The 13326-nt window shown below is 48.7% G+C and overlaps 1 protein-coding gene across 2 annotated transcripts in view; it reads left to right on the top strand.

Annotated features, from left to right (window-relative positions):
* Positions 1-13326, top strand: part of LOC140395293 (disintegrin and metalloproteinase domain-containing protein 10) — a 209515-nt gene that overhangs the window by 136554 nt on the left and 59635 nt on the right. For both annotated transcript variants that reach the window (XM_072482880.1, XM_072482879.1), the window contains one exon: positions 12394-12527. In XM_072482880.1, coding sequence (XP_072338981.1) covers positions 12394-12527 — 134 coding nt within the window. The remainder of the gene's footprint in view (positions 1-12393; positions 12528-13326) is intronic.

Genomic DNA, 13326 nt, shown 5'->3' with positions numbered 1-13326 from the left:
GGGGAGAATTTGCTAATGATGAGTTTAGGGATACGTGTGAAAACATGAATATCAGAGTTATGAATACGGCTGCAGAAAGCCCATTTAGTAATGGTGTCTGTGAAATAAATCATGCTGTCATCGATGACATGCTTTGGAAAATTTTGGCAGATCGACCAAATTGCAGGCTAAATTCAGCTTTAGCATGGGCAGTACATGCAAAGAATTCATTGCAGATGGTTGGGGGCTATAGTCCTTATCAATTTGTGTTTGGTAGAAATCCTAAAATTCCGTTCATTTTGGATGACCAGCCTCCAGCTTGAGAGGGGACTACAACTAGCTCTGGTTTTGCTGAACATTTAAATCATTACATCGCAGTAGAAAAGCTTTTTTGGAAGCAGAAGTCTCTGAAAGAATTCACAGATGTTTTAGACATAACTTATGGCAATCAGATGCCGTTTTTCAGCAAGGAGGCATGGTATACTATAAGAGAGACAATTCTAATGAATGGAAAGGCCCAGGAAAGATCATAGGCAGAGATGGCAAAACAATTATTTTGCAACATGGTAATCAAACTGTTAGTGTACATTCATCAAGGATAATGGGTACAGATTACAAATTTTCAAACTTAGACAGAGCAGACAAACACGACGAGGAACCAGAGTCATCTGGTACGCACGTGTTACAGAACTATGAGGACCAATTAACTGATATAGACAGGGTTTCTGTGGAGGAACACAACACTTCTGATGAATTAGAACAGGCCATTTTTCTGAAAGGGCAACTGCCAAAAGTTGGTACAAAAGTGACATACTTGCCTGAAGGGTCTAGTCAATGGAAGGATGCAACTGTTATTAGTAGAGCAGGGAAGGCCACTGGAAAGTATAAACATTGGTTGAATGTACAGCATTCAGGGGAAGGAGTCAAGACAATGGATTGGGAAAACGAAGTTCAAAAATGGAGGGCACAGAAACGCAGTGCCAGTTCAGATAGTACATCGGATAGTGAACAGGTCCACAGGAAAAGGTCGAGAACTCCGCCGCCCTATCCTAGTAACCCTGCGCATTGATCATGGGCAATCCACCTAACCTGCACATATTTGGACTGTAGGAGGAAACTGGAGCACCCGGAGGAAACCCACGCAGACACTCGGAGAACGTGCAAACTCCACACAGAAAGTCACCCAAGGCCACAATCGAACCCGGGTCCCTGGCACTGTGAGGCAGCAGTGCTAACCACTGTGCCACACACCCAGTCAGTTAAATTAAAGTATCTGGTTACGGACAGAGAAAGGGAGGATGTGACAATGTATGCTCTTTAAATTCATGTGACTTTGGAAGGAATACTTTGGGATCTCAGCAGAGGCCTCAGCCTGTTGATAGTGATGAGTTTTTATATTTAGCATCAATCTTTGGCTAATCCAGTCCAGTGAATCCAGAAGGTAGACTCTGAACCCAAAGCTCTGCACAAGATATTGGCTGTGCCATGTATGTTTTATTTGGTTACAGTGACTACACTAAAAATAACTCAAATTTTCAAACTCAATTTTCTGTGTAAAACTTTGCGCCTTCCAGAGGTAATGACTCAGACTCATACAAATGTAAGATGAACTTTATTGTTTTTACACATCGGAAAACCAATATTCTGTGGACCCTGGAATCGTTCTCATGCTGCTCTAGTTGTGCTGCACTGTTTTGACCAGCTGTAGGTCACTGCTGGATTTGGCTTTACGCAGGTGGATGCACCATACTGTGTTGTACCTGTGCTGGTTTAGCCAGCTGGCTGAGATCCTGACCATCATTGAGTCTTGTCATAGAATCCCTACAATTCGGCCCATCAAGTCTGCACAAACTCTCCAAAAGATAGCACTACCCAGATCCACTCCCCTGCCCAACCTGCCCTATCTCTGCAATCTAACCGGCACATCCCTGGACACTAAGGGCAATTTATCTTGGCCAATCCACCTAACCTGCACATCTTTGAACTGTGGCAGGAAACTGGAGCACCCGGAGTAAACCCTCGCAGTCATGGGGAGAACTCCACACAGACAATCACCAAGGCTGGAATTAAACCCGGGTCCCTGGCGTTGTGAGCCAGCATTGTCACCCTGGACATATTCTGAGAGGTAAAGATTGCTTGTTAATACGTTACTGTGAGGATGTATTCGAAACATTTCCCTCTTTCAGTGCTACTGGTGTGTCAGACAGCTATTGGGAACCTTGAAAATGGCCTCTGCTGAAGCCACCTCATTCAGCCCAAAGCCAACATGGTATAATGAGGATGGTAAACTGGGTGACCCTCAGTGAGCAAGCCCAGCTGCTAGGGGCAGCACAGTAGCATACTGGTTAGCACTGTGGCTTCAGAGCATCAGGGTCCCAGGTTCGATTCCCGGCTTTGGTCACTGTCTGTGCGGAGTCTCCACGTTCTTCCCGGGCCGGATTCTCTAATAATGGGGCTATGTCCCCACGCCGGCGTGAAAGTCGGCGCTAACGACTCCGGCATCAACGGACACCGAAAGTAAGGAATTCTCACCTTCCTACGGGGCTAGGTTGGCGTCTGAGTGGTTCCCGCAGCTCCAGCCGGCGCGAGTTCGCACATGTGCGGAATGGCCGGTGTGATTCCGCGCCTGCGCGGGGGTTCCCTTCTCCGCGCCGGCCCCCGGGCAATATGGCGGAGCCCTACAGGGTCTCGGCGCGGAGTAAAGTAGGCCCCCACGGAACCAGCCCGCCCACCGATCGGTAGGCCCCGATCGCGGGACAGGCCACCGTGGGGCCCCCCCCCCCGGGTCGGATCTCCCTCCCTCTCCAGGACGGCCCCCGCACACTCACCATCCCCTCCCCGCTGCGTGATCCATGCCGGCGGGACCCGGCCAAACTCGGACCCCCCCCCTCTCCAGGACGGCCCCACACACTCACCTTCCCCTCCCCGCTGCGTAATCCACGCTGGCGGGACTCAGCCAAACTCAGACCCCCCCCCCCTCTCCAGGACGGCCCCCGCACATTCACCTTCCCCTCCCCGCTGTGTAATCCACGCCGGTGGGACTCGGCCAAACACGGACCCCCCCCCTCTCCAGGACGGCCCCACACACTCACCTTCCCGGCCCCGCTGCGTAATCCATGCCGGCGGGACTCGGCCAAACTGGTCGGCCACTCGGCCCATCGGGGCCTGGAGAATCGCCGGGGGGGGCCGCTGTCCACTACCCTCGTCCGGCGTGTCGGTGCTCTCACGAGCGCCCAAATAACGGCAGCGGAGAATGGGGAGGCTGGTGTCGGGGCGGGGATTTTCCGACCCGGCGGCGGGTGAGAGAATCCCGGCCGTGTCTACGTTGGTTTCCTCCGGGTGCTCCGGTTTCCTCCCACAAGTCCCAGAGACGTGCTGTTAGGTGAATTGCACATTCTGAATTCTCCCTCTGTGTACCTGAACAGGCGCCGGAATGTGACGACTAGGGGCTTTTGACAATAACTTCATTGTAGTGCTAATGTAAGCCTACTTGTGACAATAAAGGTTATTATTAAAAAAGGAGGGCCTGAAAGCCCTTAGTCGGAGAACGATGGCAATTTCATGAAGTCAGAGATTCTGGGCTCCGATCTCCTAGATTGGGACTATGCAGCTAACTGAGAATATACAAGGTTTACCTTGGTGTCACTGCAGTCCTTGAGGAGGAAGCTACTCATGCAAATGATCCTTCAGTGAGTGGCATCTTAGTGACTCTCAGTGGGAGGGTGCGTAAGCTTTGTACAGACATAGTACAGAGTTTTCTTTCACATGTAGCATGGTGTCAATGAGACATTCAGGCACGCCCTCCGCACCTCCGCACCTCTCTCACACAACACATGGGTCCTCCAGCTAGGAGGTCCAGCACTCTCAGCACAGCAGGAGAATGGTTCTCATGAGGCAGCTTCCACTCAAAGGGACTACACAAGGTCCTCCTCTTGCCCAGATTCTCCGACAGTGGGTAGGTTCTGTGACACTTGTTACAGAGACATCATGACCCTGTATCCTGACGTTTAACACTGGCCTAATTCTGAGTTGTGCGCTGCACAGCCACCAGATTCCAGGAACTGCTCTCATTCAGTCAACACTTGATCACAATCCTAGGCTAAAGAGTAGGACAAGTACATGTAATAAAAGCACGGATGGATTCTTTTGTAAGGGCCCCGAAGAATCCAGCACGAGTTTTAAGGATACAAAATAATAATGTTTATTTACTATAACAATATATACATAACAGTAGCAGTAACTTCCCTTGCTACCTTCTCCTTCCTCCTGGTTCCTGGACTGGCCAGCTTATTTATAGTAGGAGTTTCTCCGCCCCCCTCATTGGGGAAGTTCATACTCCCATAGGATTGTGGGATAGTCATTAGTCCCCAGCCAATCGTCAGTAGGCAGGTTATAACAGATTCATTGCCCCTTGGTGCATATCATTCAGTCAAAGAAGAACAAAGAACAAAGAAAAGTACAGCACAGGAACAGGCCCTTCGGCCCTCCAAGCCTGCGCCGACCATGCTGCCCGTCTAAACTAAAATCTTCTGCACTTCCGGGGTCCGTATTCCTCTATTCCCATCCGATTCATGTATTTGTCAAGATGCCCCTTAAACGTCACTTTCGTCCCTGCTTCCACCACCTCCTCCGGCAGAGAGTTCCAGGCACCCACTACCCTCTGTGTAAAAAAACTTGCCTCATACCTCTCCTCTAAACCTTTCCCCTCGCACCTATGCCCCCTAGTAATTGACCCCTCTACCCAGGGAAAAAGTCTCTGACTATGCACTCTATCTATGCCCCTCATAATTTTGTAGACCTCTATCAGGTCGCCCCTCAACCTCCTTCGTTCCAGTGAGAACAAATCGAGTTTATTCAACCTCTCCTCATAGCTAATGCCCTCCATACCAGGCAACATTCTGGTAAATCTCTTCTGCACCCTCTCTCTAAAGCCTCCACATCCTTCTGGTAGTGTGGCAACCAGAATTGAACACTATACTCCAAGTGTGGCCTAACTAAGGTTCTATACAGCTGCAACATGACTTGCCAATTTTTATACTCTATGCGCCGGCCAATGAAGGCAAGCATGCCATATGCCTTCTCGACTACCTTCTCCACCTGTGTTGCCCCTTTCAGTGACCTGTGGACCTGTACACCTATATCTCTCTGACTGTCAATACTCTTGAGGGTTCTACCATTCACTGTGTATTCCCTACCTGTATTAGACCTTCCAAAATGCATTACCTCACATCTATATGGATTAAACTCCATCTGCCATCTCTCTGCCCAAGTCTCCAAATGATCTAAATCCTGCTGCCTCCTCTGACAGTCCTCATCGCTATCTGCAATTCCACCAACCTTTGTGTAGTCCGCAAACATACTAATCAAACCTGTTACAGTTCCCTCCAAATCATTTAGATATACTACAAACAGCAAAGGTCCCAGCACTGATCCCTGCGGAACGCCACTAATCACATCCCTCCAATCAGAAAAGCACCCTTCCATTGCTACTCTCTGCCTTCTATGACCCAGCCAGTTCTGTATCCACCTTGCCAGCTCATCTCTGATCCCGTGTTGTCATGATATTCAAACACACACATCATGATAGACACACCAACAGACAAATCAGAACACACAACACCACAACCAATGACAGAAAGATATAAAAGCACAGACACGACCCCTGGTGGTCAGGATTAGCTGCAGAGGAGAACCAGGACACATCTATTGCCAAACACACTCAGGGAGACAGCACGTGCAGAGTATCCAGAACGAACTGTATTATAAGAGTTATAATAAAATAGAGTTGTACCACATACAACTGTGTTGGCTCATCTGTGCACCAGAGCACCCAACACCACATGGTACAGGAGTGGATCGATACCTGCCGGCATACCTCAGTGTACAGAGACAACCAGCAGTGCCCAGGCATGATGTACGAGCTCCCGGTTCCGCAGGCGCTCCAGTGCGACGGCGACCTCCACGAAAACTGGCGGCGATTCCGGCAAATGTTCGAGTTGTTCCTGGCGGCAGCTGAACTCAAGGACCTGGATGATAAGGAAAAAATTGAATTTCTCCTCACCGTCGCCGGTGCAAGGGCAAGAGCAATGTTCAGAAGGTTCAGGTTCTTCAGGAGGCAGCAAAGGCACGATTACCAGGCAGTCCTGGGCAAATTCTCCAAGTACTGTGAAGAATACGCAATCCAATGGGGACTTAAAGGTAAGAAAAGCTGCAGTACTCACCTCGTGGCTGGGATCCCGGAGCCCGAAATCCCGGGCCTGAGAAAAGGCTGGGTCGAGGTCGGCGGCCATCTTGCTAAAGGTATAACGCTAGCACAGTTGCGCGAGAAGTGCGCAGAACCGAAAGTTTCGTTTGCGCATGCGCGAGATGTGCGCATGCGCAGTCAAGAAAACGGCCATCGGTAAAGGAACAGCGATCTGAGCATGCGCAGTCGCTTCCTACGTGCTACATACCGAGCGTCAGGATGTCAGAGGCCCCAGACTGCACCAATTTAAAAGGGGAATGTCCCAAATCCAATTTAAAAGGGAAACGTCCCAAATCAAAAAAACAAAAATCTGTTAAAGCTGTAAAACAACCTTCCTTCACCTGGAATGACAGCACAGTGCCGCAAATTGACCCAGGAGATGAATTTAACCTCCGAAGAACCCTCCGACAAGCAGTTACCTACGCACAAGCCGATGATTCCGACCTTGAATACTTCGATGACGATTTTTACAGTGTTTCCGGACCTCGCGAGCCCAATGATAGCTCCGTGGTCCTATATGACTATGACTCGGACGAACCTGTCGTGTTGCACATTGGCAGCCCCCACATTGAATCCGACGCAGATGCGGATTCATTTTTCGGATTTGAGGATCTTCAATCCAGCAGATATGACGTTCCAACTTATTAGTACCGGATGATGCTGCAGCCTGACATTAACAGACAGGGAGCGGTGCAAGCACACGGAGAGTGCCCTGCTGCCACACAGAGCGTGGTCCACATCCCGCTCAACGTTCCCGACTCTATGAAAGAAGACATGCAAGACTCCAGAGTGCAGTCCTCGCATGAACCAGAAGTGACTCCAGTGTCACAAGCTTCCACAGCAAGCTCGTGGACAGACTCCACAATTGCAGAAACGCAAGACTCCAGAGCGCAGTCCTTGCACGAACAAGAAGTGACTCCAGTGTCACAAGCCTCCACAGAGAGCTCGTGGACAACCTCCACGATAGAAGCAACGCAAGACTCCAGAGCGCAGTCCTTGCACGAACAAGAAGTGACTCCAGTGTCACAAGCCTCCACAGAGAGCTCGTGGACAACCTCCACGATAGAAGCAACGCAAGACTCCAGAGCGCAGTCCTTGCACGAACAAGAAGTGACTCCAGTGTCACAAGCCTCCACAGAGAGCTCGTGGACGGACTCCACGATGGAAGGAACGCAAGACTCTAGAGCACAGTCCTTGCAGGAACAAGACCATGAGGGTCTAGCAACCTCTCCTGACCAACCAGCGGCAGACGATGCAAGTCTGCCATGCTCCCGTGAACAGCAAAAAGGCTATAACAGCCTACCATGCTCCACTACACAGCAGCATGACCATGACGGTCTCTCATGCTACAATAAAGGGCACAGCGCTGAAGACTGTTCAAGCCCAACTGAAGACAAGCCAAAGGAATCGCCTCGTCCAAGCCCGAAGAAAAAAGGTTTATGCGCTGACCTTCAGGATCATTGTAGCCGAACAGAGATTAATAATGCTGCACGGCCACAGAAGGATGCTGAGGATTTGCTAACGAAATTAATTGAATGTTTAACTTGCAAGGAGCAGACTGAGAATTGCCAGTGTTTTAGTACGGATCGAAAAAATGGACAAGACATTGATCCTCAGGTAATGGAAATAACACAACCTGAATCATATCTACAGCAGGGACAAATGTCTCCCTTCAACACAATGCCGCAAAATCCCAACTTCGGAGACCAGCAGTTAGTCAGTAATGACTCTTCAAACCTGGAGGGGAACATTAATTGCATTGAACCTATACACACTCCACTGATTATTGAGCAGAACATTGGAGCAAGAATCCTGAGGACACCGACATCGAGTAGCCAGATAACGAATTTAAAACCCACAGCAGTTTCAAGTGAACCAAGTGTGCTTTCCACTAATGGTGAAGATGCAGATAAGGTCGACCCGATTATTCATTGTACCACACTAACCCCAGTGATTAAGCAGTTATGTATGGGGAGTATAATGTGGGCAATTGAGAACAGTAAAAGAGAGACTGTGACCATGCCAGTCCCAGCAAAATCAGACCCAGAGACCATGAAGGCGTGTACATTAAACAAAGTTACATATGAGGTACCTGAGAAGAAAAGTGAAACGGAATGTTCTTTGGAAAATGGTACAATGTCGATAGAAACAGTGGATCCTATATTCGAGACCATACATATGGGAGAATTTGGGGGTAATAAACAAGGTTCTGCAATGTCTGGGGGAAGATTTAAAGTTCCAAAGAAGAAAAGCCCAAATGAAGGACAATGGCAAGACAATGACAGTCCACCGACATGGTGTGCACCACCAGATGAAAACTCTGACAATTTACCCAACCCTAGTGAACAGCAAGCTGCTAATGACGATCTATCCACGGGATGTGAGACGAGTGACGACAGCATCCCACTTCCCATGCAAAAGGTGCAAGGTGACAGACCTCGCCTAGTGCGTACCGAGGCACTCAACGATCACGGTGGGACCACTGACAACTGCGGTGGCGGCGCACCGCTTCCACCCTCGATGGCTCGAGCCTCTCCACTGGTTGGTGCATTCCTGCATGTTCCGACTCCAGAAGTGCAGCTTCAGGGAATCTCGGCTGCCTCCAGTGAACCTGTTGGGACTCCGGACGGGGGGCATCGACGGAAGGCAGACCGGACTCCAGATGGGGAGCAGCCAAGCGCCGACTCTGATTTGCGCACGCCAGACCTTGCTCCGGACGGGCGGTGTCGCGGCCTCGGTGATGGCACGCTCAGGGTGACGGCAGATGCCACGGCGACAGGGAATGGATCGCGTGGCAGTCCCACTGGGTCGGCAGTGGCAACCAGCACCGGCGGTCCAAGATGGACACACCAACTCGCGCCATCGCCAGACGTTGATGCGAGCAACAATTCTCTCTCCAAGGATGACTTCGTGGAGATGCCACGGATCATGCCCCTTCCATCGCCACCAGAACCAAACCACAGCCAGGGCACCACTAACAAAGATGTTGAATGTTATATTTGCACGAATGAAAAAACCAAGCACTGCACGAAGTACAACAAATGGTAAAGTAGAGACTTCGGCAACAGCATCACCTCCAACAGTCCAAGGTGAACCAGTGTGACCCCAAATCTCCACAGCTGAACCGGCTTGAGGACCAGCCCATTCTTGAGGCGGTCACCCATTAGACTGGACTTATAACGCTGTTAATACGTTCACAAAGTCAAACACTTCTGTATTATAACCTGTTGTTGTTTATTGTTCCAGATATCGTCTGACCGGACCAATGTTCAAGTTTTTTTTTTCTCTCGCATCCAAGTTTTGTTATGGTACAACCTTGTTAGTGTGACGCACCCGACATCGCCCCATGTAAATAGTTACGTCATAAACACACGCTGTACACAACACAAACGCACACTCTTAGATGCACTCACGACACAATTATATTTATAACCACGTAGGTACTTGTCTTTGTAAAAAGGGGGGATGTCATGATATTCAAACACACACATCATGATAGACACACCAACAGACAAATCAGAACACACAACACCACAACCAATGACAGAAAGATATAAAAGCACAGACACGACCCCTGGTGGTCAGGATTAGCTGCAGAGGAGAACCAGGACACATCTATTGCCAAACACACTCAGGGAGACAGCACGTGCAGAGTATCCAGAACGAACTGTATTATAAGAGTTATAATAAAATAGAGTTGTACCACATACAACTGTGTTGGCTCATCTGTGCACCAGAGCACCCAACACCACACGTGTGACTTCACCTTTTGTACCAGTCTGCCATGAGGGACCTTGTCAAAGGCCTTACTGAAGCCAATATAGACAACATCCACTGCCCTACCTGCATCAATCATCTTTGTGACCTCCTCGAAAAACTCTATCAAGTTAGTGAGACACAACCACCCGTTCACAAAACCGTGCTGCCTCTCGCTAATACGTCTGGTTACATTTAACTGGATAGCTTGTAAGCTTCAGGCTAGAATCAGGTTAATTTGGGGACAATGTGTGTCATCTTCACAAGGTCTTTCACTGTGTGATAGCACTATCACAACTAAACAGTTTCAGGAGATATGGAAAGAAAGAATTGCATTTCTATACCGCCCTTCACAACCTCAGAATGTCACAAAGTGTTTGAGAGCCAATGAAGTACTTTTCTGATGTGCAGTTACTCTTGTGAGATAAGAAACATTGCCGTTAATTTTCACACAGCAAGATCCCACAATTTGCAAATGATAATGACCTGTTATTGTGATGTTGATCGAGGGATAAATACAGGTCAGGACATTGAGGAGAACATCCCCGCCTTTCTTCAGAAATGGCCAGGAGATATTTTACACTAAACTGAGACCCGACAGAGCTTTGATTTATAGTCTTGTTGGAAAGACAGTTCCTCTGACAGTGCAGCACTCTGCCTGCATTTTTCTGCTCAAGCTTCTTGAATGGGATGAGAATCCATATATTTCTGATTTAAAGTGAGGTACTATGGCTGATAGCTGAAGACGTTGGAAGACGTCATGAACAACGCTATCAAGCGACACTTGCTCAGCAATAATCTGCTCACTGACACTCAGTTTGGGTTCCGCCAGGGTCACACAGCCCCTGACCTCATTACAGTCTTGGTTCAAACATGAACAAAGAAGCTGAACTCCAGAGGTGAGGTGACAGTGACCGCCCTTGACATCAAGGCAGCATTTGACCGAGAATGGCCTCAAGGAGTTTGAGCAAAACTGGAGTGATCGGGAGGAAAACTCTTCACTAGTTGGAATCATACCTGGCACAAAGGAAGATGATTGTGGTGGTGGGAGGTCAAACATCTCAGCTCCAGGACTTCACTGCAGGAGTACTTCAGGGTAATGTCCTAGGCCCAACCATCTTCAGCTGCTTCAATGACCTTCATTCCATCATAAGGTCAGAAGTGGGGATGTTCGCTGCTCAGCACCGTTCATGAGTCCTCAGATGCTGAAGTAGTCTAATCTATGTCCAAAAGCAGCAAGACGTGGACAATATCCAGACTTGGGCTGACAATTGGCAAGTAACATATCATAGAACCATCGAATCCCTTCAGTGCACAAGGAGGCCATTCGATCCATCAAGTCTGCACCGACCTTCTGAAAGAGCACCCTACCTAGGCCCACTCCCCTCCGTGTCCCGTAATCCTATAACCTGAAAATCCCTGGCGCTAAGGAGCTATTTTTGTATCATGGCCAATCCACCTAACCTGCACATCTTTGGACTGTGGGAGGAAATGAGCACCCGAAGGAAACCCATGCAGCCATGAGGCGAACGTGCAGTCTCCACATAGACAGTCACCCAAGGCTGGATTTCAAGCTGGGTTCCTGGTGTTGCGAGGTAGCAGTGCTAACCACTGTGCCACTATGACGCCCCCACAAACCGCCACACAAGTGAAAGGCAATGGCTATCTCCAAGAAGAGAGAATCTAACCATCCCCCCATGACATTCAATGGCATTAACATCACTGAGTCCCCCACTATCAACAAACTGGGGTTACATTGACCAAAAACTGAACTGACTAGCCACATTAATACTGTGGCTACAACAGCAGGTCAGAGGCGAGGAATCCTGCGGCGAGTAACTCATCTCCTGGCTCCCCAAAGCCTGTCCACCATCTACAAGGCACAAGTCAGGGGTGTGATGGAATACTCTCCCCTTGTCTGGATGAGTGCAACTCCAACAACACTCTCCCTGTAACCCAGTACATTCTTCCTTTTCAGATAACAATCCAATTCCATCTTAAATGCCTGGATTGACCCTGCCTCCCCCTCACTCTCAGGCAGTGCCTTCCAGATCCTAATTACTGACTGCGTGAAATGGTTTCTCTCCATGTGGCGATTGCTTCTTTTGTCAATCCCCTTAAATCTGTGTCCTCTCATTCTTGATCCTCCCACCAATGGGAACAGTTTCTTCCGATCTACTCTATCCCGACTCACCATGATTTTGAACACCTTTTTCAAAATCTTCTCTTAATCTTCCCTTTTCTGAGGAAAACAACCTCAAATTCTCCAATCTATCAACATAACTGAATTTCCTCATCCCTGGGAGTCATTCTTTTCCATGAGAGAAAATGCCTGTCATTGTTTTTCACAATGGACCTTTTATCGGACAATACATCTCCCAGTTGTGTAACCACTGACAATCACTTTCTCACAGGGTCTTTTGGAGGGATCTGTTCTAAACGTCTGAACACAGGACTGGTCACAGTGAAGAACTACGGCAACCAGCTTCCTCAGAGAATAGTCCATCTCACTCTGGCTCATGAGCTTGGCCACAGTCTGGGATCCTTTGTGAGTATATAGAAACAATCATAGACTGGAAACCTGGTGCAGATACTTCAACAAGGTTCAGACAATGTGACAACTGATGGGAGAACAGCACGGCTTTTACCAAGGTCCTATCGGGGCTAAAAGGATCAAGTGGCACAGTGGTCAGCACTGCTGCCTCACAGCTCCAAGGTCCCGGGTTTAACTCCTGCCTCGGGTGACTGTGTGGAGTTTGCACTTTCTCCCCGTGTCAGCGGGGTTCCCTCCGGGTGCTCCGGTTTCCACCCACAGTCCAAAGATGTGCAGGTTAGGTGGATTGGCTATGCTAAATTGCCCCTTCGTGTCCAAAATGTTAGGTAGGTTATTGGATTAACGGGGATAGGATGGAGGCGTGGGCTTAAGTAGGGTGCTCTTTCCAAGGGCTGATGCAGAGTTGATGGGCCGAATGGTCTCCTTTTGCACTCTAAATTCTATGAGAATTCTAATTTGGAGGTCAACTGCAAAATTTTGATTTGTGCCCATTTGAGTTTGGAAGATTAAGTGGATGAACGGATGGAGTTTGAAAAATAATCTAGGTATTTGGGTGGACAATATCTGGGCAAAGCCAGAACAGGGCGGCACAATCCTAAAATGAGAGCAGGGTGTTTCTGAATGAAATCACACACCGGCGAAGTGGCAGCCCCTCCTTCTAAAGCTTTGGAACCCTGGGAGTCAATTGGAACTTTCAAGACTGAAAATTATCATTTTTGTCAGGTAAAGGTATCGTGGGATAGGATCAAAGATGGGCAAATGTAGTTGCAAAGTAGATCAACCACAATTTGAT

The sequence above is a fragment of the Scyliorhinus torazame genome, chromosome 18 (assembly GCF_047496885.1).
Source record: "Scyliorhinus torazame isolate Kashiwa2021f chromosome 18, sScyTor2.1, whole genome shotgun sequence".
In the NCBI taxonomy this organism is placed as follows: Eukaryota; Metazoa; Chordata; class Chondrichthyes; order Carcharhiniformes; family Scyliorhinidae; genus Scyliorhinus; species Scyliorhinus torazame.
This window is presented reverse-complemented; position numbering and strand designations above follow the sequence as displayed.